Source organism: Macadamia integrifolia, chromosome 13 (assembly GCF_013358625.1).
Source record: "Macadamia integrifolia cultivar HAES 741 chromosome 13, SCU_Mint_v3, whole genome shotgun sequence".
NCBI lineage: Eukaryota > Viridiplantae > Streptophyta > Magnoliopsida > Proteales > Proteaceae > Macadamia > Macadamia integrifolia.
Genome location: NC_056569.1, coordinates 229,927 through 253,740, shown reverse-complemented (window position 1 = coordinate 253,740; position 23,814 = coordinate 229,927). Strand labels below are relative to the sequence as shown.

The window sequence follows — 23,814 nt, the reverse complement described above, 5'->3', positions numbered from 1 at the left end:
AAAAAGGTCAACCGCCTAGGTACTAAATTGTGATATGGCATCCATGGCGATCGCCAATTGTGAGAACACAAATCGTTGGACTGCCATGCCCACTTTTTATCGCTTAGGCGCCGCCTAGGCGACACCTTGACAACTATGGAAGTGATGCAATTGCACGATGGACTTAGGAAAGAAATATCTTTTGATTTGATTTTCTATTGTTTTAGAATTAATTTCTTTTTAAATTAGCTAGCTTCTAATTTTAGAATAGTTTCCATTTTCAAGTAGTTTCTATTAATTGTTTGATTTTTCCTTTATATTAGTCATGTAATAGAGAAGAACTTAGTTTTGAGATTTTGAAGTTATTTTGAAGAAGTGAAAGTTGGAATGAATGCCATGGCTGCCGTGAAACTTGCATCTCCCCCTTCCCATCCTTGAACTTCTCTTCTTCTCCTCTCTATTCTCTATTGTAGTCACTGTTACTTTTCTTGTCTAAGAATACTCTGTTTCTGGGCGATAGTTGTAGCTGTACTCAACTGCTTCGAGCTCCTTTGTGTGTGAGCTGTTTGGGCCAAGGATTTGATCGAAGGTAGTCCTCCCCCAGGTGACACAAATCATTAGATTTCAGTTGCCGAAAAGTCCCTTTACCATCTGTTATCATACCTGCAACTGAGACCGACGTTGTTCTACCGCCAGGTTCTACTTCTGGTCTTTCCCGCAACCTCCCAGCCTGCAAATCCAAGTGCTTATCTTGTGGGATCGATAGAGCCTCTTCCTGAGAAGCTTCACCTGAAATTTCAGGCCAAACTGAGGCCTGGTGAAGAAGTTCTTTCGAACTAACGATTTCTTCAGTTTTCGCTGGTTTCTGGTTCTCACGATAAGAAGAAACAGTTTTTTTTTTCTTTTGTTTTAAAAGAGTTTATTCCCTGTTATTACATGAAAGCCCCTGTCCTAAAATTGTGATCTATTATTCCTCCCCCTCACTTTGGCAATTACACATTACCCCTCTTCTACTTTTATATTTCAGTTTGGCCCTACTATTTATTTTCCTCTCTTTTAAGCTCTTAAAATTGTTTTTGAAATTACAAGAATACCCCTCAACCATTACATTGAGCTTCTTAGTCATTTTGGTGGGCCCTAAGTGATCCAATCCCTGATTTTGGGAACCCAGATCCGCATCAAGAAATCTGATTGGCAAGCTAATTTACTCTATTGTGACTCATCCTGACATCTCCTATGCTGTTGGAGTTCTCAGTCAGTACATGCAGTCTCCTCAGAAGACTCATTGGGACGCTGTTGTTTGTGTTCTTTGCTATCTGAAGATGGCCCCTAGCAAAGGGTTAGTTTATCGTCATAATCGACACATGGATCTAGTTGGCTACTTTGATGCTGATTGGGTTGGCTCTGCTAGTGATCGGAGATCTACCGTTGGATATTTTACCTTTGTTGGAGGTAATTTGGCCACGTGGTGTAGCAAGAAACATACCACTATTGCCCAGTCTAGTGCAGAGGTAGAATACAGAGTTATGGCTCATACTACTACTGAGCTGATGTGGTTGCGTTCATTACTCTTAGAGTTGGGATTTCCAGTAACCAAACCTATGCAGATGCATTGTGACAACCAAGCTACTATGTATATTGCTAGCAATCCGGTCTTCCATGAGAGAAGCAAACATATAGAGGTGGACTTTCACTTTGTTCGTGATGCTGTTCTAAAGAAGCTGATTGAGACTCCGTTTGTTTCATCAAAGAATCAGTTAGCTGATATGTTCACTAAGTCCTTATTTGCTCCTAGCTTTCGCAGCGGTTGTACCAAGCTAAGCATGGGAGATTTATATGCTCCAACTTGAGGGGGAGTGTTGAACTTAGTGGAATAGCGCTAAGTAGCGCCTACGGTAGGGACAGGATTGTCCTTGTCTCAATTGTTTGGGTCTTTTTGGGTTTTTCCTTCATGTAAGTGGGGGTTCTTTTGTCTTTCTTGTTGACCTAAAGTTATATATAAAATAAGATAACCTGAGATTACATTCACATTGAATTAATCTCAGGTTGCTTTCCATTCTTGAGACCTCCTTTGGGTACTTCATCTTCCTCCTCCTCGCTTCTCTTTTCTTCCTCTTTTTCTTCTTGTTTTTGGTTTTCTGGTTTAGCTACAGCTTCTGAAATTGTAACATGGTATCATAGCTGTTGTAGTTAAACTTTGGGTACTTCATCTTCCTCCTCCTCGTGTCTCTTTTCTTCCTCTTTTTCTTCTTGTTTTTGGTTTTCTGGTTTAGCTACAGCTTCTGAAATTGTAACATGGTATCAGAGCTGTTGTAGTTAAATTGATTTGGTTCCGAAAAAAAATCTGCTGTTTACAATCTAGAAGCTCTCCTTCTTGGTGTGCAGCCACTCATTACTGCACCTGCTATTATCTAATCCCTAATGGAGTGATTTACTGTTCATGAAGATTGACTTTACTATTACTGTTGAAGTGTGTGGCTGGTTGCTTGATGATTTGAAGCTGCCGCCACGTCCCTTCTATTTTACCCAATCTATATGATGGCCGTTAGGTTTGAAGCTGCTGTTCCTAACTTTTGATCTTAGTTAGTAATGCTTTTGATATCCGATAGAGTTGATTGATGCCTATATGTGCTTGCTGCCGATATAGTTTATTGAAACCCAAAAACCTGACCCTTGTTGATGCCCATGTGCACCCCCTGATTGGCCCCTACTCTAGTGCAAGGGCCGCTTGACCAGGGAGTGTTCTTTTTCTTGTATGCATAATAAACTTCTTGATGCTATATTGGGAACACAAAAAATGGATAAAAATAAAAAGAAAAACATAATAAGACAAAAGTAATGATTTGTTTCTCTTTCTCGCTCTCTTTCTATCTTCTTTTATTTTCTTCTCTTGCATTCCGAACATGGCTTCAGATTGAAATATATAGAGGGATGGGAAGACACTCACCCCTTTCAATTTTTAATATGGATTTTTTTCTTCTTGTTGACACCCTTATGGTGTCAAATAATTTCTACCCTTACTTTTTTTCCCTTTTAGTGTTACACATTTTTTTTATTAATTGAGTTAAATCCTGTCATGTCATATGTATAATAAAAAAATGTGCAAGACAACGATAGATTTTTGATAATGGCATAATGATTAGTCACTTTCAAATTATTTTTGAATACCCTTTTTTACCCGCTGAAAAAGAACATTTGACAATAAGAAAAGGTGCAATCAAAAGAAGGGGTCAAGTTCTAAAAACGCCTATAGAGGTGTCATTTAGAGAGTCCCTTTATATATATTGGATTTAGGTCTAAAATAACTTCTCTTATTTATGCGAAAATAAACCTGAATTGGGACTTCTCTGAGAAAGGGAGATGCAGCGTCTTCTTCCTGACCTCGATGCTGGATGGCCGAGAGAATGCTGGAAGACAAAATGGGAGGCCAGACCAGAAGGTCCTAAAGAGGTGGATATCCTTCCTCCTTTTCTTCTCCTCCCGTGGCTGCCGCAATCTTCTTCCTCTGCTTCTCCCCTCTCGTTTGCAGGTGATGGTGGCAGTGTTTGCTGCTGCAATGTGCTTCTTCTGTGAGTGCCATTGGTCATTGCCTTCATCTTACAGTGATCATATGCGTTGCTTTCAAGAAACTACGATCTCAGTACATTTTCTTGGTTAGAATACAATCATAATTCTTAATTAACATGTGCCCAGCATTGATGCCTCTTCTTGCTGTTATGCGCTTAAGTATAAAATTATATTTTAAGATAGAATATTACAGTGTATTTTTGTGTTAGGAACATGGGATTTTATTATGTAATTTAGTGTTAGAAACCCTAAGAGCATCAGTTCATATGATCTGAAGTTTTTTGCTTTGATTTTGTTATAGATTTTTGAGATTGTCAACCTTGCGGATGAGCTTCTTCCGCCACTGCCTCAGGGAACCATTTCCCTTCCAACCTGCTCTAATTCTCTAGTGAAAGGGGGGTCACTCGGAAAGAAGACTCCTGCTAGCATTTCAGGGAAGCAGGAAGACAGTAATGGAACTGTTTCTGAGATTTCTGCTCGTGAGAAGTTATTGCAAGATCAACCTGAGCTTCTGCAGCAATTTGGAATGGATCTTCTTCCTGTTCTATTACAGGTTAATTCCTTTAATCCTCTTGGCTGGTATCGTCTTACTTTATCCAATTAATTAGTGATGAGTGTCCAATTGGTTAGTGACGGAGGTCATTTTTTTCCCTGTGAATCAGATATATGGATCCAGTGTCAATGGTCCAGTTCGCCACAAATGTCTTTCAGTTATTGGGAAATTGATGTATTTCAGTACAGCAGACATGATTCAGTCTTTACTAAATGTAACTAACATATCAAGGTATTTGATTGTTTATGACAGTGATGAATGCTATTATCATTATGTGGTTTCATGATTTTTTTTCTGTGCTATGCTAACCTATTTCAACCGTTCAACTAATTTTGGAAATATTGTGGTTCAAATCTATCAGTTTCTTAGCTGGTGTTTTAGCTTGGAAAGATCCACAAGTCTTGATTCCGGCCCTACAGATAGCAGAGATTCTCATGGAAAAGCTTCCTGGGACTTTCTCGAAGATGTTTCTCAGAGAAGGGGTGGTACATGCTATAGAAACACTTATAGTGACTGATTCATCTAGAATGGTTGCTGCCCCAGCGTCTTCAGTTGATAAGGATAATGACCCTGCACCTGGTACATCATCACGTTCTAGACGTTATCGACGGCGCAGTGGCTGCTCAAATCCAGATGGAAATTCTTTGGAAGAGTCAAAAAGTGTTGTACCTGGAAGTGTTGGTTCTCCCCCAGCTTCAGTAGAAATTCCAAGTGTCAATTCTAGTCTTCGCATGGCCGTCAGTGCTTGTGCGAAAGCTTTCAAGGATAAATATTTCCCTGTCGACCCTGAAGCAGCTGAAGTTGGAGTGATGGATGATCTTTTACGTTTGAAGAATCTTTGCATGAAGTTGAATGCTGGCATTGATGATCAAAAAACCAAAGCTAAGGGAAAAACTAAAGCTTCTGGTTCTCACATTGGTGATCTTTCTGCCAACAATGAAGAGTACTTAATTGGAATGATATCTGAGATGCTGGCTGAACTGAGCAAAGGAGATGGCGTTTCCACATTTGAGTTCATTGGCAGTGGTGCTGTTGCAGCTTTGCTGAATTACTTCTCTTGTGGAACTTTTTCTAAGGATAGAGCATCAAAGGCTAACCTACAGAAGCTTCGGCAACAAGCTCTTAGGAGATTTAAGTCATTCATTGCAGTTGCCCTTCCTGCTGGAGTCAATGACGGGAAGGGAGCTCCCATGAGTGTCTTGGTACAGAAGCTGCAAAATGCTTTATCCTCCTTGGAGCGATTTCCAGTTGTTCTGAGCCATTCATCTAGGTCATCTGGTGGAAGTTCACGTCTCTCCTCGGGACTTAGTGCTTTGTCCCAGCCTTTTAAGCTGCGTCTGTGCAGAGCTCAAGGAGAAAAATCTCTTCGCGATTATTCTTCAAACATTGTACTTATTGATCCTTTGGCAAGTTTAGCAGCTATTGAAGAATTTCTTTGGCCAAGAGTTCAGCGAGGTGAATCTGGTCAGAAGCCCTCAGCTTCTTCTGGAAACTCTGAGCCTGGTAACACACCCACTGGGACTGGTGCTTCATCACCGTCAATGACGGGCCCTGCTTCTACTCGCCGTCATTCAACTAGATCTAGATCTTCAATGACCATAGGAGGTGCAGCTAGAAAGGATTCTTCACAAGAGGGAAATGCAAGCTCTTCAAAAGGGAAGGGTAAAGCTGTTCTTAAATCAGCTCTAGACGAGGCAAAAGGACCTCAGACAAGAAATGCTGCTCGTAGAAGAGCAGCTTCAGATAAAGATTCACAGATGAAACCAGCACAAGAGGGTGATTCTAGCTCTGAGGTATGTTGCTTCTATTGCTTGAATTTATCCTTATTCATGGGAGTGAAAGTTCTATGGAATATTGAAGCAAACAGATTGAACATGATACAAGTGTCTGTTTTGGTTCTTTACAGTATGGGTCTTGTGTGAATGTGTTTTGGTCATTTTGATTTTGAAATTTGAAATTTAATCTTATCAGTTCCTCCTCCATGCTCCTCGTGTTAGGTATTTTAGCCTCTTTTTGATGGAGGACTATTACTAAATTATATCCACATCAGCTTCCAGGTTTCATGTTCTTCATTGAGCTTTCAACATTTTGGGCCTCAATTAGAAGTGTCGGATGTAACATGTATAGGACTAAACAATTTTTAGCTCACTGAATCCAATGCTATATTTTTTTTTTTAATTCATGTGATAGTAAAGGTAGAGGAAACACGATTAGTATAAAATGTAAAATATACAAGATTATCGATGCACCTGTTGCTGTATGGTAGAGTACTTTCCTATGTCCAATATTTTAAGGATACCTTAGTGCTTCAATGTCAGTACCAGAGGATGGAGTCAAAGTTCTGTCGAAAAGCTAACTGCTGGCTCACCCTTCAATTCTGTGTGATTTCCGTTCTGTAATAGGGGGGCAATTGTATCAGCATCCTTCTAACAAATTGCACACCTGTTTACAAAGTTTAGAGTTATTATGTGCAGGCGTAGATTTTTCTTTCATTCTTTCTCACATATATCCTATTCTGTTTTACCTCTCTGGTGCTTCAAATTGCATGCCAGCTTGCTTCAAGAAAGAGAGGAATGCTTTGCTGGTAGAAAATGTTTTTCCTATTTTCCTTTTCTAATATTTCCACTGAGTGCTCGTATGGGTTATTTTGCTTCCTTGCCTGTGATAGTGAAGGAAGAGAGACGAATGCTTTGCTGGTAGAAATGTTTTACCTCTTTTCCTTTTCTAATATTTCCACTTCGATTAAACATGAACATCCCTGGTGATTGTATGAGTTGTTCTGCTAGCCCGTGATAGTGAGGGAAGAAGGGGGGGGGGGCCCTCATATCACAATATAAGGAATGCTTTTGATTATTAATCTCATACCAATTCTTGTTTTCCTTTTTAAATATTTCCATGTTTTTCAACATGAAAATCCCTAATTTTTTTATGGGTTATTGCTTCCTTGCCTGTGATAGTGAGTGAAGAAAAAAGATTACTGTATAGAAATTTAGGGTCGGGGTTTTTCTTTAATATCAATTGGTACCGTGTGAAAGGTGATATGTTGCAACACAAATTATCATTGATGTACCTTTTTTGAGAAAAAAAGGCGGGTTAAACTACATTTTGTGCCTTTCATGTTATTCATATTCATTGGGTTCTCTGTTCCTCTTATCAATTGCATTTCTTTTATCTTTTGAATATTTACAACTTTGTGATGCAAATAAGTCACTTGATGGGCTTATTTTATTGGAAATAAGCATGTGTTGGGCCTTTGATCCTATGTGTTTTCTTTGTAATGGGCCTAAAATTTGGGTAGGTAGTAGGATCACGAGATTTAATTCATTAGTTTAGTTAGAATCTTGTTTTGAGCCTTTTTTCTTTGTTATTTCAGTTTTCTAGTCAGTTTAGGTTTCCCAATTGATGTGAGATCGAATCACAAGTGATCTATCATGATAGGATTTTTAATACATTCAATAAAAATCAGATTCAGGGATAAGATGAAACAGAAAATAGAGGATGAAGGGAAGAATGAGGGTAGGGGAATAGCTATCTCAGCTGATAATCCTTTCTCAGGGAATAATTTGCTGACAACGAAATTAAACTTTCATTCAATCAAATTTGTGTACAATGTTGTAGTTCCTTACAAACTTATATAGAAGACACAAACACGAAAAAGGAAAGGCCTAACTCAATCCTTAACTAATTGGGAAACCTAAATTGACTAGAAAATTGAAATAACTAAATTAATAAATTAAATCTCGTTTTCCTACTTTCTATCCATATTTTAGGCCCATTAAAGCATATTACAAAGGAGTCCCATGGGATCAAAGATCCAACACATACATAACCAACCCAAGGCTTATTTCTAATAAAATAAGCTCATTAAGTGACTTATCTGCATCACTTTGCTATTTATTATATTTTTTTACCATAAAGATTGTGTCATCTCTGCATATAATAATGTTTGTGTTCATGTTATGTAGGATGAAGAGTTGGATATCTCTCCGGTTGAGATTGATGATGCCTTGGTGATTGAAGAGGATGATCTCTCAGATGATGAAGATGATGACCATGAGGAGGTTTGTTGCCCAACCATTGATTTTTTTTTGGCAATGTTTTTATCTAGTACCCTTGAACTGTGTCTCTAGAAATTGAGGGGCAGGACTTGAATGACACTTTTGAAGAGAATGTCTTATTACGGCAACTATCTTCGTTTGCTCTGAATTGAGCTTTTGTTAGATTTGGGACAAAGCGGTGGTACCCTAATATCCTGCCATCCATGTATAATAAGGGAAAATAACAGAAAACCTACAACGGCCTCGATTCTGTCCAATCCATGCCTCTTGGAATATGTGAAAATGGAGTGGTGATCTACTTGTGGAGTTGGGCAGTGAAGCAGGTGTTGAATGGCATATGTTGAGGGAGTTTTTCCATATATCTTTTACTACCCTTAGGTGATGTGTTTTTTTATCTGCTAATTGTTTAGCAACAAAGCATTTAGGGAAAGACACACGCATTTGCGCACACGTGAAGACATAATGTCGTGCAAACCTGACCTCTCAATCTAAGGATTAGGACTAGATAGAAAATATCTGCAAAGGGGATCTCCAACATATTGGAATAATTGGAAAAATAATAGCAACTAACAGGAACAAACTAGGAAATAGAATTCTGAATATAGAAAACTGAAATTTAGAAGTAAGGTATTATGGGATAAAATCAATAACTCGATGCATCAAGCAGATGGGCCTAGAAATCTGCTCAAGTCATCTTCTTGTCTAGGGCTATCGGAGTTCATTAGATAAAAGAAATCTGAGAGCAATTGATGGGTGTGATTGGACTGTTTTTGGGAAGTAATGAAAACAAGGCATGTAATGGAGACCAGAAAATATGAGATAAAATCAGCACCTAAGAACGGAATTCAGAGATTATGTTGAAAGAAAAACCTAGAGCTAAAATTTGAGGAGAAATAGAGCATGTAAAGAAGACAATAGAAAATAAGCCTAAAAATTGGGTATCGCTTTTCACTAGAAGAACCAGAACTTGGAGATCAGAAATTGAAAAAACAAACAGAAAATTTAGGAATAGAAAATTAATATGAAGAGGAAATAAGGTTTCCACCTTACTGAATTGTTGGAGTTCACTAAGGGGCTTGAGAATCACTCAAGTTACTACTGAATCCGCAGTGGTCGAATTATTGAAAACATAACTTTATTGATAATAAAATCAAGGGGGAGACCATTGGTCGTTACATTGATATATAGATTTTAGAAATTGACTGTCTACTAATCGTAAACTGACTTGAATTTACTACTTGGAAAGATAAAACCAGGCCTACAATTGACTGCTTCTAAGCAAACTAGGACTTCAAATTTAGCAACTTAAACTGAAAAAAAAAAAAAAAAAATCCTAGCTAGTATCCTAATCATTTTTAAGACTCAGAACCATAGTTGGAATAATTACTAAAATAAAACATAAAGCGAAAGACTAAATATCAGTTCACCATGACATGGTCAGACTTCTATGAAGGTTGGAAGACAAGTGTCACTAATCCCTTTTCTTTTTATCTGCATCATAAAGTAACCTGTAGAGTTGCATGTACCAGTTAATGAAGCCAGGTCAAATCCAGTAAGACCATTACTAATGAGAATGCTAAGGTACTTGATATGCAGAGAATGCTGCATTTCATGAGGCAGTGATGCAAAGCATGTGCTTTAAACTCTGAAAGGCACTTAGAACCTCGGTTCGTAATGTTGTGCTACATTTCCTGCTTTGTTTGAACCATTAAAATTGGAAAGAAGTCGAGTGATGTAGCAGAATATGTGGAGAAACTTTTGACCTGCCACATGTAGAAGTCCATATTTAGAGAATCTTAAGCCTGTTTTGTCTGCACAGAGAGAGAGAGAGAGAGAGTTTTAAATTGATGTGCTGATGGATTCCTTTTTCATCATCAGCTGCTGAGAGATGATTCTCTTCCCGTTTGCATGCCTGATAAGGTTCATGATGTAAAGTTGGGAGATTCAGCTGAGGATGGTAATGCTGCTTCTGCAACAAGTGATAGCCAAACTAATCCTTCCTCCGGTTCTAGCAATAGAGCTGCAACAGTCCGGGGCATGGACTCAACTGAGTTTAGGAGTGGAAGCTCATTCAGTTCGAGAGGTGGAATGTCATTTGCTGCAGCTGCTATGGCTGGGCTTGCATCAGCAGGTGGTAGAGGTATCAGGGGTGGCCGAGATCGCCGAGGATTTTCTGTAACTGGTGGTTCGAATGATCCAGCCAAGTTAATATTTACAGCGGGTGGAAAGCAACTTAATAGGAACTTGACTATATATCAGGCAATCCAACGCCAGCTTGTGCTTGATGAAGATGATGATGAGAGGTATACTGGCTCTGATTTTTTTCCCAGTGATGGAAACAGGCTGTGGAATGATATATATACGATCACATACCAGAAAGCAGACAGCCAAATTGATAGGACTTCGACAGGAGGTTCCACGTCGACTACATCAAAATCTGCGAAAGCTAGTTCAGCTTCCAACTCAAACTGCGACTCTTTGGGGCATCAAACTTCCCTTCTTGATAGCATCTTTCAAGAGGAGCTTCCATGTGATCTTGAGAAAACGAACCCTACTTATAGCATATTGGCATTGTTGCGTGTGTTAGAGGGTCTGAATCAGCTAGCACCCCGTCTGCGAGTCATGTCTATTTCAGATGATTTCTCAGAGGGGAAGATTTCAAGTCTAGATGAGCTTAAAACAAATGGCGCGAAGGTACCACCTGATGAATTTATCAATAGCAAACTCACTCCAAAATTGGTTCGGCAGATCCAGGATGCCCTTGCATTGTGCAGTGGCAGTCTTCCCTCATGGTGTTACCAACTAACAAAGGCATGCCCATTTTTGTTTCCTTTTGAGACTAGGAGGCAGTATTTCTATTCAACTGCCTTTGGATTGTCTCGGGCATTGCATCGGCTACAGCAGCAACAGGGTGCAGATGGTCATGGCTCAACAAATGAAAGAGAGGTTCGTGTTGGACGATTACAGCGTCAGAAGGTTCGTGTTTCCAGAAATCGGATTTTGGATTCTGCTGCAAAAGTTATGGAGATGTATTCCAGTCAAAAGGCTGTTCTAGAAGTAGAGTATTTTGGTGAGGTTGGCACAGGATTGGGTCCTACCCTGGAGTTCTATACCCTTTTGAGTCATGACCTGCAGAAGGCTAGTTTGGGAATGTGGAGGTCAAATTCCTTGTCAGATAAGGCCACAATGGAAATTGATGGAGACAACCAGAAAGCCAGTAAAACTGAAGATAGTTCAGACCTGAAGAAACTTGGGCTGGACTCTACAGTGGAAGGCAGAGATGTAGTACTAGCTCCTCTTGGGTTGTTCCCTCGCCCTTGGCCACCTAATGCAGATGCGTCCGAAGGTAGCCAGTTCTCTAAAGTGATTGAATATTTCCGGCTTGTTGGACGAGTGATGGCAAAAGCTCTTCAAGATGGCCGGCTTTTGGATCTTCCATTGTCAACGTCCTATTATAAGCTTGTTCTTGGTCAGGTAAGTTCTAACAGTTTGGGGGTTTTCACTTTTTCTTGATTAATGATGGTCCAAATCTCTATTTATTTGTTTTCTTTTCTTGGATGTTCATTTTATATAATTGGTCCATTATAAGTAGTTTTAACCCATTAATCCAATGCAGGAGCTTGATTTGCATGATATTCTTTCATTTGATGCTGAGTTTGGAAAGATCCTGCAAGAATTACAAGTTCTTGTTTGCCGGAAGAATTATCTGGAAGCAATGGGTGGTAGTAATCAAAATGCAATTGCTGACTTACGCTTCCGCGGTGCTCCTATTGAAGATCTCTGTCTGGATTTCTCACTTCCTGGCTATCCTGATTATGTTTTAAAACCTGGAGCAGAAAATGAAATGGTAGTCTCTTAGTAGTTTGCCTTTAGCTCCACCATGCAATTTGTTTTTTCTTGTATAGTGTTTTGACCATGTACCTTGTAAATAACATACCTGAAATTTTATTAATGACATATCAGGTGGATATTAACAAGTTGGAGGAATACATTTCTTTAGTCATCGATGCGACTGTCAAGACAGGAATTATGCGGCAAATAGAAGCATTTAGAGCAGGGTTTAATCAGGCAAGCTACTGTCTCTTTCCCTCCCTCCCTCCCTATATATATATATATATATATGTATGGACTGCTAATATTAAGCATCTTCCCGTTGGCCTTTATTCCGCTGTGCAGTCTTTGGTTTCTAGTTGTCATGGTCTTTATTTGTTTGCCATCAGGCAACTATTTCCATATTCCAGTTATCTGTTTCTTGTTTTTTATGAAGTTGTGATGTTTAAATTATCGCTTCAGGGGGTGTCTCTCTCTCTCTCTATATATATATATTTATAGCACTACTTTATCATGCCTCTCTAGTTTGGCTTCTGGTTGCTGCATAACATTTGCATAATGAACAGTTACTCTTGTGATTAATGACAATCAGGTCTTCGACATCTCATCGTTGCAAATATTTTCCCCTAGTGAACTAGACTACTTGCTCTGTGGGCGAAGAGAATTATGGGAGGTAATTTGCTGCGGTTGTTCTTTTCTTTTCTTTTCTTTTTTTTTTCTTTTTTTTAATAACCAGTCAATGATTTAACTTTCTATTGTCCATTATGAATTTAAGTGACTTCCTATTGGATGCAGGCTGGGACTCTGGTTGATCATATAAAATTTGATCATGGATACACTGCTAAGAGCCCTGCTATTGCTAATGTATGCGCCTTCCCTAACCCCAAAAAAAAAGAGAAACAAATTCCAAAATGCTTTGCTTCCTGTTCGCGTTCCTGAAATTCTCTTTTCTTCTCTGAATGTCTTTAGTTGCTAGAGATTATGGGAGAGTTGACACCTGAGCAGCAGCGTTCATTCTGCCAGTTTGTAACTGGTGCTCCAAGGCTCCCACCTGGTGGTCTGGCTGTGCTGAATCCAAAGCTGACAATTGTGAGAAAGGTTTGTCATATTAAACTCATCACCTGATGTTTGATTCAGATGACCTGCTTCTAAATTTCATTATCTGTTTGACTACAGCATTCTTCGACCACATCGAACTCCGCATCAAATGGGGCTGGTTCTGAATCAGTGGATGATGACCTTCCAAGTGTCATGACTTGTGCTAACTATCTCAAGCTTCCTCCCTATTCTAGCAAGGTACCCAGTTGCTTTAAGATGACGAGTAGGATGACACTTTCAACCATGGTAATTATGTTTCCTGCTTTTTTTTCATTGAACATTTTGTTGATGACACTTTTACCCTTTTGAACACAGGAAATTATGTTTAAGAAACTACTATATGCCATCAGTGAAGGGCAGGGATCTTTCGACTTGTCCTGATGATACTTGAGACTAACCAGTTGATTGATTAGCATGTATCCCATCCCAACACTTTATGGGGTTAAAGCGTAGGTCTACCCGTCATCTAGTTCATAGTTCTGTTGTTAGAAGTTGCAGCCCCTTTTCTGTTCAAGGATGTGTTTCCATCATCCATCCTTACCTACGTGTCTTTGAGGTCAGAAGGGGTGTCAAGAATGGTGGGTCTTTTCTCTGCACTTTACCCCATTTTTTACTCGGTTTCCCAGAGATCCTTGTAAATTCCAATCCATCTTGCACTGTGACTAAGCCGAATTTAGTCATCTCCTTAGTCCATTTCATCCCCAATTCTTAAATAATATATATTAGATTTTTCGGTACCCATGGAATGAATCTGGTTGAGTTTTGGCCAACCACAGAGGAGGAAAATTGCAGAGTTGTGTCTGCTGTTAGTGCCTGTAAATAAGGTGGAAATATTTTGTTTTATTTAAAATTCTCATTCGCTCTTAGTCTGTTTCTAGCATAAAAATGTATGGGCAAACAAAGGCAAAAGAAAATCTACATTGTTTCATTCGTGAGCTTTTTCTATCTCAAATTCTTGGTTGCTGCTGTTTGTTGCATTAGCTGCTACTCGTCCACTGATCACTCGCATGCATTTAAGAAATTGGTTTTGTGGAAAAAGCTAATCTGTGGCGGGAACTAATTTGTAGATGCTAGATACTCTTCTTAATAAGAGTATTATTTCTCTGATTATACTTATCAAGCGGATTTTCTGATGCCAAGACCCTTTTAATTTAGGAGAGGGATGGGAGGAGATTACAAGGGTTAGGTGTGGTTGTGTGTAATTGGGGATTACAGTTGGTCTTGAACCAGAAATCTGAAGTTTCTCGGTGGCCAAAAAAATATGGAAGGGGGGGGGGGGTGTGGAATGGGGAAGAATCGAAAGCCGAGCTGTTTTACCATTAATAATCCCAATGGCTCTTTGCAAGTGAAGGGAAGAGAAATCACTTTTGAAAAAAATAATATTTTTTGATCAGTTAAAAAAAAAAAATTTGTCATCTACTTTAAGTATATTGTTCAACCTAAAGTTCATTCTACTTAAGGAGGGCAGAGATTCGGTAAGCCGCTGGCTTTTCTGGAGCCAGTGGCCACATGGGTGTTTTTCCCATGGGGTAGAGGGAATTGGCACACAAGTCTCTTGAAATAAATCTCATCTTTTAAAACCGAAAGAATTTCATTACATTGTAAAATGAAAGATTGGAGGATTAGAAGAAGGATGAAGATAGGATCCACTTCCAGGTCCTAACCACAACATCCTACGTTGGCAAACGATGCCTCCTGAATAATTGAATTATTATAGTTAAATAACTTGCAATTGTTTCTAGTGTATCTAATTCTCTAGTTTCATTCTCTAATTTGTCAAAGGAAAGTTGCCAATTTGTTTAAAAAAATTCCTTACTCCCTCCTCTCAATTAAAATAAATTAAAAAAAAAATAATTACCCATATCTACTGTAAGGTTTGGGAGGGGCAAATGTACACGGCCTTACTTATCCTTTGTTTCGTTGAAAATGCTGTTTTCAAATTTTGAACTTGTGATTTAACATGTTGCTCTTAATTCCTTTTTATTTCATTTGAATTTTTTTTTTCACTTTCTTATTTTTTTCAAAAATTTCAGAGTGAGATTTTTACACATTCACTTTATGTATCAACAACTATCACAAGGCAAATCCTAATGGAGCCAACATTTGGTTCTATTGGAGTTTGACGATTGGCAAAACAAAGCCTTCAAAATTGAGGGCGGGAAAGTGCAATTGTGGGAATGAAACTTGGTTGCTGCTCGGGTTGTAGCCTGGTAGAAGCAAGGGAATGGAATTCCAAGTGTAGGTATAGTGGAAAAATTTCATCTTAAGAGGGTATTTTTAAACCTGTCCCTAGGGTCAGGAATTCCATTCAACCTAGGTACCAAACGAAAAAAATTTAAAATTTTTATTTATTTATTTATTTTTTATTATTATTATTATTATTATTATTATTATTATTATTATTATTATTATTTTATTTTATTTTTTGGTGGTTAGAGTATCATAATAGTTTATGGAGAGACATAGGGATAAGAAAATATGGAATGTATTTTATTGAAGGGAGATAAATTGATGGAATTAGACTTTGAAATTTATCTCTTGGTGAATCCAAACTAATCCCTCTATCCAGCTATTAAATGTCTATGTTGCAAAATTTGAAAATGGTGTATAAAAAACGATCATAAAATGGGTGTACTCTGTAGAGATGTTTTAAAAAATTAATTAATTATATCTTTTAGAACCGTAATTTGATTGATCAAAACCAGCAAAAACCAAAATTAACAACGTTAATTATAGTGGCCTCCCCTATACGTTAGATCACAAATGCACTCTTCCGCCCTCAATTTCATACCTCTTTTTCTCCTTCTTCTCCTATCTAACGAAAAACCCTAAGCACCTGCAAATAGATGCCGTGAACTTGACACCGGAAAAGAAGATGGATTCAGACGTTCCATTGCCCAAATGGGCTTCAGAGCCTTGCATTATGGGCATCGATGACGTGGTCGGTAAAGCTACTTATTTGTGCAGCTGAACGGAGACAGAGAAGAAGAAGAAGAAGAAGAAGGGGTATGCAGGGGCTCAACTTGGAATCGACAATGAATCTGTTGACATGGTTTTCGAATTGGTCAAAAATTGATCAATAATCGGAGTAAATCAGTTTGAATTGATTGAATTTTTCAATGTTGATTCTGTTCGAAGGCCAATATGCTTTCGATTTTTAAAACCATGATCCAGTAAGACTGTACTTCAGAATCCCAGACGCATTCCTTGCAGGTTTGGTTTCAAGGATAGAGGATGTGAGAAAAAGCTTACCCTTGAGGGTATTTGACGAGTATAGATTTTAGAATTTTCAAAACTTTCTCCGTCGATTTTGGCTAGCTGGTTTTTTGTTTTTTCCAACCCATCATGGGGAAACCCTTTGATGCTATGTGCAGCAGGTCAGCAATGATTCATGGGGCTTCTTCTTTTTACCCACTAAATGGAAAACTCTGATTAATGATTCTCTAGTAGTTCAGGCTTCAAGCACCATTGAGTAATCTCTTGTGGCAATTTTGATTTGGTGGAACATGAAAATTAATTCTAGTTTTGGAATATAGTACACAATGGAAAGTGCCAATATCAGTCAGGCGCTCCTGCTCAGTACTCTGTAGTCTGTACACAGTTGGGAGTTGGGGGATCATCTCCTTACTCCTAACATTCTTCACATATATATCAAATAAAAACAAAATGGGCTAAGCCGCTAAGGTGTGGATGACTGTAACTAAGAACTAATTTTGCAAAAACTAGTTTACATTTCAACAAGTGGAGTCTAATTTTGTCAATCATGTTGTCTCAATTGTGGAAGAAGGAAAAAAGATCTCCAATTATTATTTAGCTTGTATTCTCCCACACTCAAACACTTTTTTTTTTTTGCTAACGATGGGTATTCAAGCCTTCAGCTTGACTAGTCCCATGGATCCATACTAACCCCACAATTGCATGGATCAGGTCATACCGAAATTTAATGAGAACCATTCAACTTTCACTGAAAGCAATGAAAAGCATTAAGCACCCCATGTGAGTGGCTCAAGGTGTGCCTAGTGGGAGTTGAACTTAGGTCGTTCGAGTTTACGACCACACTCAGACACATGAGGCGAGCTGTCGAGGGCAATGGCGTTTTTTCACCCCTATGTGTCTGGGCATGAAGAACGCAGGCGGACATGGTTCTTCTTCCCTTATTAGGATGATAGATTCCACCTTTCACATTGGGTGAGGATATATGTTTTCCATTAATTTTGATTTGCACCCCATCTTATTTGTCACATAGCAAGAGTCAACTTGATCTTCTTCCCCAAAAATCCCAAATGAGGGAAACCCTAGGGCTTATTGGGATCGATTCTTCACCGCTCCTGATTAAAATCTTATTCGGGTTGGAATCAGCTATTCTGGAGTTTTAATCATTGTCATCCTTTGTCTAGTGAAGTTGCTACAATTTCATCCCAAAGTATAGCCTTTGCATCCTCTTCCCCCACCCTAAAAGGGAGAGTATGGATTCTTAGCACTGGTCTTATGGTGGGGGCACTGACTTTTTTAAACTCCAACTTTAGAACTTGGAGCACTTTTCAACGAGGCCCTTTCCTTTTGTGTCTGGAATTGGATCTTCTCCCCATGGGGTGACTTCCTCACATGAGATCTTATTGTTCATGAGATATCAAACTATGAATTAACGATGCATTAATTGCTCTGATTATTATTTTTTGTACTCTCTCTCTCCCCCCCTTCTCCCTTCTCCCTCTCCCTCTCCCTCTCCCTCTCCACCAATCACTCACAACTTGTAACAGAATTTTGTTATTATTATGATTAGTATTATTATTATTATGAAGAGTGTCCCCACATTCTTTGGAGCCCCTTGAGGCCCTCACAAGTTGTTTCCACTCCGAAGAGGGTAGGAATCCCAAAGAAGAAACAAGGGTGATGTCAAGGGGATTTGAACCTAATAAAATGCTTTTGAGGCGCTTTACCTACTACGAATCACCAATGGACCAACGCCTCTTGAGGTACCCGTAATATATTTTGCCCCGTTATGGGTTTTGTACAATTTACAGAGTTGAGACTTGCGAAAGATTTTTCATATATTGTAATAGGAGTGAAATGAAATCAATGAAAGAATGAAAGAGAGATGGAATTGAATCAATTCATGTATATGGAAACCCATAATGCTTCTCCTTATAATAGTTATAACAGATTGGATTTGGAAACCCAGTCTTTCTGCATGGCTTCAACTGTAAGAACATTTGTATTTGGAGACTCCCCCTGTTTACTTTCGCTTCATCACCACAGCTGCTCCCACTTTCTCTCTCTAATGCTTCTTTTTATGGCCACAACGCACTTGAACAGCTAATGTCTTAACAACTCCTGGACATGGCTCTTCATTCTTCTTGGTTAACTTCTTCCAATCCATTGGTAAGGTGCAAGTAGTCTTTCCCAAGCAAATCTGCTCCAACCCAACACAAATTAATGAGTACTCTATATAATTTATATATATATATATATAGAGAGAGAGAGAGAGAGACCTCTTCAACAATTTCCTGGGTATGGGATGCAACGCAAGCTCCAGTGGTGAAGTTTCCACAGGCTCCAAAAGGATCACCAAAGCTTGCAAAGTCAACACTCTCAATCACTTTGTGGTTGGGGCACTTCAACCTAGCCTGAGGTCCCCTTTCCACAGCTGTCTGTACCTTGCTATTCGGTCCTTTCCATGATTTCACATGTGGAATGTGAAATTCAGTGAGATAGCTGCACACAGTATCTCTGTTGACAGTCAAGATATTGATCCCTTCTGGGTTTCCTCCCATTTCTTCAAATAAAACCAGAAGGTTATCAGTTGGCTTCAAGAAGGCTCTTGGGATGTGGTACCTGAAATATGCAAACATGGACTTATTAGGCAATCAGAGTCAGACACTGAAAAAGAGATTATATTTGTGAATACCAAAAACAGAGACTTACTCAGACTGGGAAGGCTTCCCAAGAGGAGACAAGTAAGAGACCCAGTAACGCCCAAGGCTTTTACCATTGACCCAAGCCATGCCTTTGGACATACTTGTTAGATTGAGAGCAAGAGGAGATTTTCCTTCTGGTGCATCAAAGTGAGTCTGCAATAAAGCAATGATGCCTTTGAGATCACACAGAAAATTTTGCTCCAAATCTGAAAATGGAAAATGGTCTACTTTGTATTTTCTCATAGTACCTTGTACCATGTGAGACCAGTTCCATTGCCCTTGGCTTCAGTCCACTGTACCCTGTGTGATCCTCCTTGGGTATAGAGATGATGCTTTTCACCTTCCACACCAACCTGTGCCACAGTAATAATGCTTAACCAAACCACTTGTTGATCATTGGCTTCTATTTTCTATTCAAAGGCTATTCATTATAGGAATGTAAGAAGATCATGTTTACCTGGTGTCCCCATCCATTCTGTGTCAGGTCAATGGTTCCCATGTTCAAACCTTGAATCAATACACTGCGAATTCCAGCCATCCTATGCTCCAAGTAGACTCCACTGTCCTTCAATCATAAAGAGCAAAACACCTTCATTCTCTCATTTAAAATTGGAAATCTAGAGTTAACAATAAAAGGGAGGAAGAACTGGTGAGTGTTTGTATTTACCGGGAATCCGACTGTCATGCCCAATAGTGATATATTGTTAAGTCCAGGCCTTAGTCTCACGGCACTCCTGAATGTGAAACTCTTTTCTAGGTGACTACCCCGTCCAGATCCTGAAAACAACCATAGCTGAAAGTTAGCTTAAAAGGACTAAAACAACACTCCTAAAACTATTTGAAAGGTTATATAGGAAGCACATTCATGGTCATTTTGAAATATAATTGAGATGTTACCTATGTATTCGCCGTTTACAAAAGCATGCATTGCATGACCAAGATTTGAAACCTGGATGACTGGGATAATGTCATTCCGCCTCGGTAAGTCATAATTACGCAATTGAAGGCTACCATCAGAGTTACACCATTGTTAGTACTCAACTATGAATTTTCACGAATTGAAATAGTAAACCTAAAAACTAAAAACAGTCACGGTTTAAATTGGATTTCATTCCCCAAGTCACTGAATTTTGCCTTACCTAGTAGTATACCAGAGGTAGTCTGAGGTATCCTTTGTCTGGTTCATGAGTTCCAATGGGGTCAGTGCTCTCACAGTCGCATCTCTTATGGTAGGAATAAATTCTGGGGACATTTTCCAGCGAAGATTGCTGTTAGCTTTTTGTGATACCTTGAAACTTCTTGAATTGTGCTGGGCAACCACCTGTAAAGGGCAACCATACGTCTTGTTAAACTGGTTTATTTGCAGCATGGAAAGGCAATTCAAGAATTGGCGACGTACTTCTTCATTACATTAACTTCTAGTTCATGGATTAGCCTTTTATGATTAAAAGCTTTCAGGTATATTTTTAATGAAAGGAGTGATCAGGGGAGTACCGTTTGAGTATTGTAGACCACAGTCTTGCAATCAGGGAGGATACTAATGGAATGTGAAGGTAAGTAGTAGTCCACGCCCCTGAATTTTGCAGTTGCAGGGATCCTAACATCACTGTTGCTCAAGAAAGCTGAACACTCATCGGTTCCCGGAATTTGGTAAATTTGGGCCTGCATTACAGAACATCCAATTCTCCTTTTTATATATGTGATGAAGTTAAGACTACTCACCAAAGATACACAACTGGAAACAGTTTCTTGTTCTTTTTCCTCCCTCCTTTCACCTCAGTTTTTGTTTTAATTAGTTTCCTACCTCTAGTCCTGGACCCAAGTTTTGAAAACTGTGGACACCCTCAAGCAAAGTCCTCTTGCACATTCTTAAAGCAGTGTGCAAGTCCCTGAGGTGACCCCATTTGGGGTCCTTCTGCAAACCTGAAGACAAAATCAAAATATGTGAAATGGGAGAAGTGGGAGGGCGAACTTCAAAGAAAACCATTAAAAGACAATGATTCCACTTGTCTCACCATATTCATCTAGAGGAGCTTCATCATAGTACCGGGTTGTAACAAATGAGGAAGCTGTTCTACCATAATTGGTCCCTCCATAATACTAAGGCACACGAAAAAAGGTAGTTCTGTTAAGAGCCATTTTCTGCACAGATTGCTCAACATTCAACAGAAAAATGATTGGCACATCTTGGCACATCCATACCATATAATAGTTTACAAGAGTGCCATTCTTAGAGAAGAAACGGGCAACAGCGTACGCAAGGTCTTCTGCTGATCTCTGAGATGGTGGATCCCCAAATACTCTGTACCTGTGATCAGCGAAGAGACTTGTTCAAACTTTAAACTCCTTACATGACCAGGCAAAATGATAGGCTTAAAAATAATAGAACTCCTGCAGATTGTGAGTGTTTTTGAGGGTGGAGTAGTTTTCCAGATTGACAAACCACTTTGACAAACTCTATGTAACATGAGGCAGTAAATCCATGGTAAGTATACTCACTGAGCAGTCCAGTTCTCAGTCCATAGAGATGGTTTGTAGGGTTTATTTGGGCCTTTGAAAGTATCTCCACAGTTTCTTCCATTGCATGCATTGATCTGTAATATAAAGAGGCACATCTTTAGTTCTGAGAGTAGAATTTTACTGTTATATTGAGTTAAATTTTAAATATAATCTTCATAAATTTCCTGAAGAAAACCTTTTAGCCTTACTACTTTCATCACAAACACAAAACCCAGTGTTGTGTATACACTCACCACTGGATCAGGAGCATCCTTTTGCTTGCACATCACCCATGGGACTCCTGTTTTTTGTGCCACTGCCATATTTGCTGCCCACTGAATGTACTGACTACCCTGGTCTTTGAACGCAATTTGGATGGTATTATATTCATTCTCAATCTGCAGTGACCACAGATTAGATTGAGGGGAGTGACTAGTGATGAGGGTATAGTTCTGGGAGGTTCCAAACCTGTGATAGAATAATAGGACCTCCTTGAGGGGCAAATAACTTTGCTTCCTTCATTCTTTTTACAATCATCTTGGTGAACCTCTTCATGTGATACTGCAGGTCAGAAATATTCAGTTTTTTAGATAATAGGCCATATATCTGCGTTAGCATGTTTGATGTAAGAGAGATGATTAATGTAATCAATCACCTTGAATGGTGTATTATGACTTCGAAAGGTAATGTTGTTGACCTCTTTCATCCAATATGGAAACCCCCTACATAATTAAGCAATGAAATTTAGTTTACTGATGAAAGAGTTTAAATAGATTTAGAAGTTCGTCGCAGTTGAACCATACCCGAAATTCCATTCAGCCTGGATGAAGGGTCCAATCCTGACGATCGCATACATACCGTGTTCTTGAATCATTTTGATGAATTTTACTAAATCATAGTTCCCTTCAAAGTTGAACTACAGTTTGGAAAAAACAAACAAACAAACAAACAAACAAACAAACAAAACAAAAAAACAAAACTACTCATAAAATTATACCTTAAAGAAGCAAAATGAAAGCAATAAAGAGAAGATGAGAATGAAAGATTTTTCCCTTTCCTGTTAGTTTCTTTGGCTTTTGTGTTCTCACCTGACCTTGCTGAGGCTCATGAACATTCCAAAACACATAAGTCTGGATTGCATTCAACCCACCATGCTTAGATAGATTAAGGATTTGGGGCCACATCTGAGCACAATTCAACCCCAGAAAGGGGGGAAAAAAACATCATTTATGGCAAAAAAAAAACACAATGCAGAATCAGATCAACACAGAAGTCCAATTGACAAAGCTGCAATTTACCTCCGGAGGAAGACGGGGGTAATGGACTGAACCAGAGAAGATAAGCTCTCTCTTTCCATTGACAATCAAGGATCTCCCATCATAAGTCACATCCTGTTTTTTGGATTTCTTGTCATGAGAGAAAACCGATACGACGAACAAGGAGAGTATCAAAAGGATAAATGCCCTTCTTGGTATCAACATCTTGAGGTCTCAACAATGATTGATCTTGGATACCCACAAGTAAAAAGCCAGAATTGAAAAAAAAAACCCAATAAATGAATTAAGACTAAATAGGCTGGTGTGATTGCACCGTCTTGTTCCTCAGATGGAGGAAGCAAGCAGGTTGTACCAATAACCCATTAGCCTTTTAATGTTGTTAAAACGAAAGGTTAGTATGTGAAGATCTGATAAATAGAATGTTGAAGGAGTAAAGGTCGGAATCTGCTTCTGTTGTGTCTTGATTGTGTTGTCTTGGCTGTTTGAAGCTCTTGGCTCTTCTTTCTTCGTACAGCTCCTTCTCTCATTTTTTTTCTTTCCTCTCTCTCTTCCTTTAGAAGGTATTCGTTGGTTTCGGTTGCTGACCCGGTCGCGCCATATTTTAATATTTAGGATTCGAAATCGGCGGGTAACTCAAATTGGTGATCTGTCAACATAATAAATTTCCACATGGCACTTACTCTCAATTTTTTTTTTAATAATAACATAAATACTAAAGATGTTTCAACCAAAAAATAAATATGGGAGAAGGTTCCTCAAAGGCAGTGTGGAGGGCCAACAGATAGGGGTGGGATTTTTATCTTTTATGAGAGGTGGAGTGATCATTTGAACTCCCATTATGTCTTGATACAGGGGTTGCAGTGTCATTTAGGTTTACTAGAGATGTAAATGGATTAAATATAGTAATATTCATATTTGCTTCATATGAGTTTCTGAATGGATTGAGGTAGTTTTCGAATACTAATTTTTTAAATGAAAATTAATATAATTTGGATACGGATTTTTGACTATCCATTACATCCTTAGATGAACTA

General features: G+C 38.8%; 2 protein-coding genes across 3 annotated transcripts in view; one reads left to right on the top strand and one right to left on the bottom strand.

Annotated features, from left to right (window-relative positions):
* LOC122059543 (E3 ubiquitin-protein ligase UPL3-like) overlaps window positions 1-14,031 on the top strand; it is a 29,313-nt gene extending 15,282 nt beyond the window's left edge. For both annotated transcript variants that reach the window (XM_042622383.1, XM_042622384.1), the window contains 12 exons: window positions 3,848-4,099; window positions 4,209-4,330; window positions 4,461-5,892; window positions 8,065-8,160; window positions 10,036-11,631; window positions 11,774-12,004; window positions 12,121-12,225; window positions 12,581-12,661; window positions 12,784-12,852; window positions 12,958-13,086; window positions 13,165-13,284; window positions 13,402-14,031. In XM_042622383.1, coding sequence (XP_042478317.1) covers window positions 3,848-4,099; window positions 4,209-4,330; window positions 4,461-5,892; window positions 8,065-8,160; window positions 10,036-11,631; window positions 11,774-12,004; window positions 12,121-12,225; window positions 12,581-12,661; window positions 12,784-12,852; window positions 12,958-13,086; window positions 13,165-13,284; window positions 13,402-13,467 — 4,299 coding nt within the window. In that variant the 3' untranslated portion in view covers window positions 13,468-14,031. The remainder of the gene's footprint in view (window positions 1-3,847; window positions 4,100-4,208; window positions 4,331-4,460; window positions 5,893-8,064; window positions 8,161-10,035; window positions 11,632-11,773; window positions 12,005-12,120; window positions 12,226-12,580; window positions 12,662-12,783; window positions 12,853-12,957; window positions 13,087-13,164; window positions 13,285-13,401) is intronic.
* A 4,131-nt stretch (window positions 14,032-18,162) lies between these two features.
* Window positions 18,163-23,304, bottom strand: LOC122059544 (beta-galactosidase 13-like). Its single transcript, XM_042622385.1, has 19 exons — window positions 22,802-23,304; window positions 22,592-22,687; window positions 22,307-22,419; window positions 22,159-22,225; window positions 21,972-22,064; window positions 21,758-21,901; window positions 21,504-21,598; window positions 21,207-21,312; window positions 21,020-21,104; window positions 20,809-20,927; window positions 20,499-20,666; window positions 20,144-20,325; window positions 19,902-20,011; window positions 19,672-19,781; window positions 19,462-19,569; window positions 19,253-19,357; window positions 19,012-19,157; window positions 18,579-18,921; window positions 18,163-18,499 (listed from the first exon to the last, which is right to left on the bottom strand). Exons 1-19 carry the CDS (start codon window positions 22,982-22,984, stop codon window positions 18,365-18,367), a joined length of 2,508 nt encoding a protein of 835 aa, XP_042478319.1. The 5' UTR covers window positions 22,985-23,304; the 3' UTR covers window positions 18,163-18,364.
* Between the last annotated feature and the right edge of the window lie 510 nt (window positions 23,305-23,814).

Coding starts and splice junctions, on each gene's coding strand:
- LOC122059544 (XM_042622385.1), bottom strand. CDS start 22,984: ATGTTGATACCAAGAAGGGCATTTATCCTTTTGATACTCTCCTTGTTC. Junction 22,688..22,801: donor ACCCCCGTCTTCCTCCGGAG/GTAAATTGCAGC, acceptor AATTGTGCTCAG/ATGTGGCCCCAAATCCTTAA. Junction 18,922..19,011: donor GGGAAGCCTTCCCAGTCTGA/GTAAGTCTCTGT, acceptor TGCATATTTCAG/GTACCACATCCCAAGAGCCT.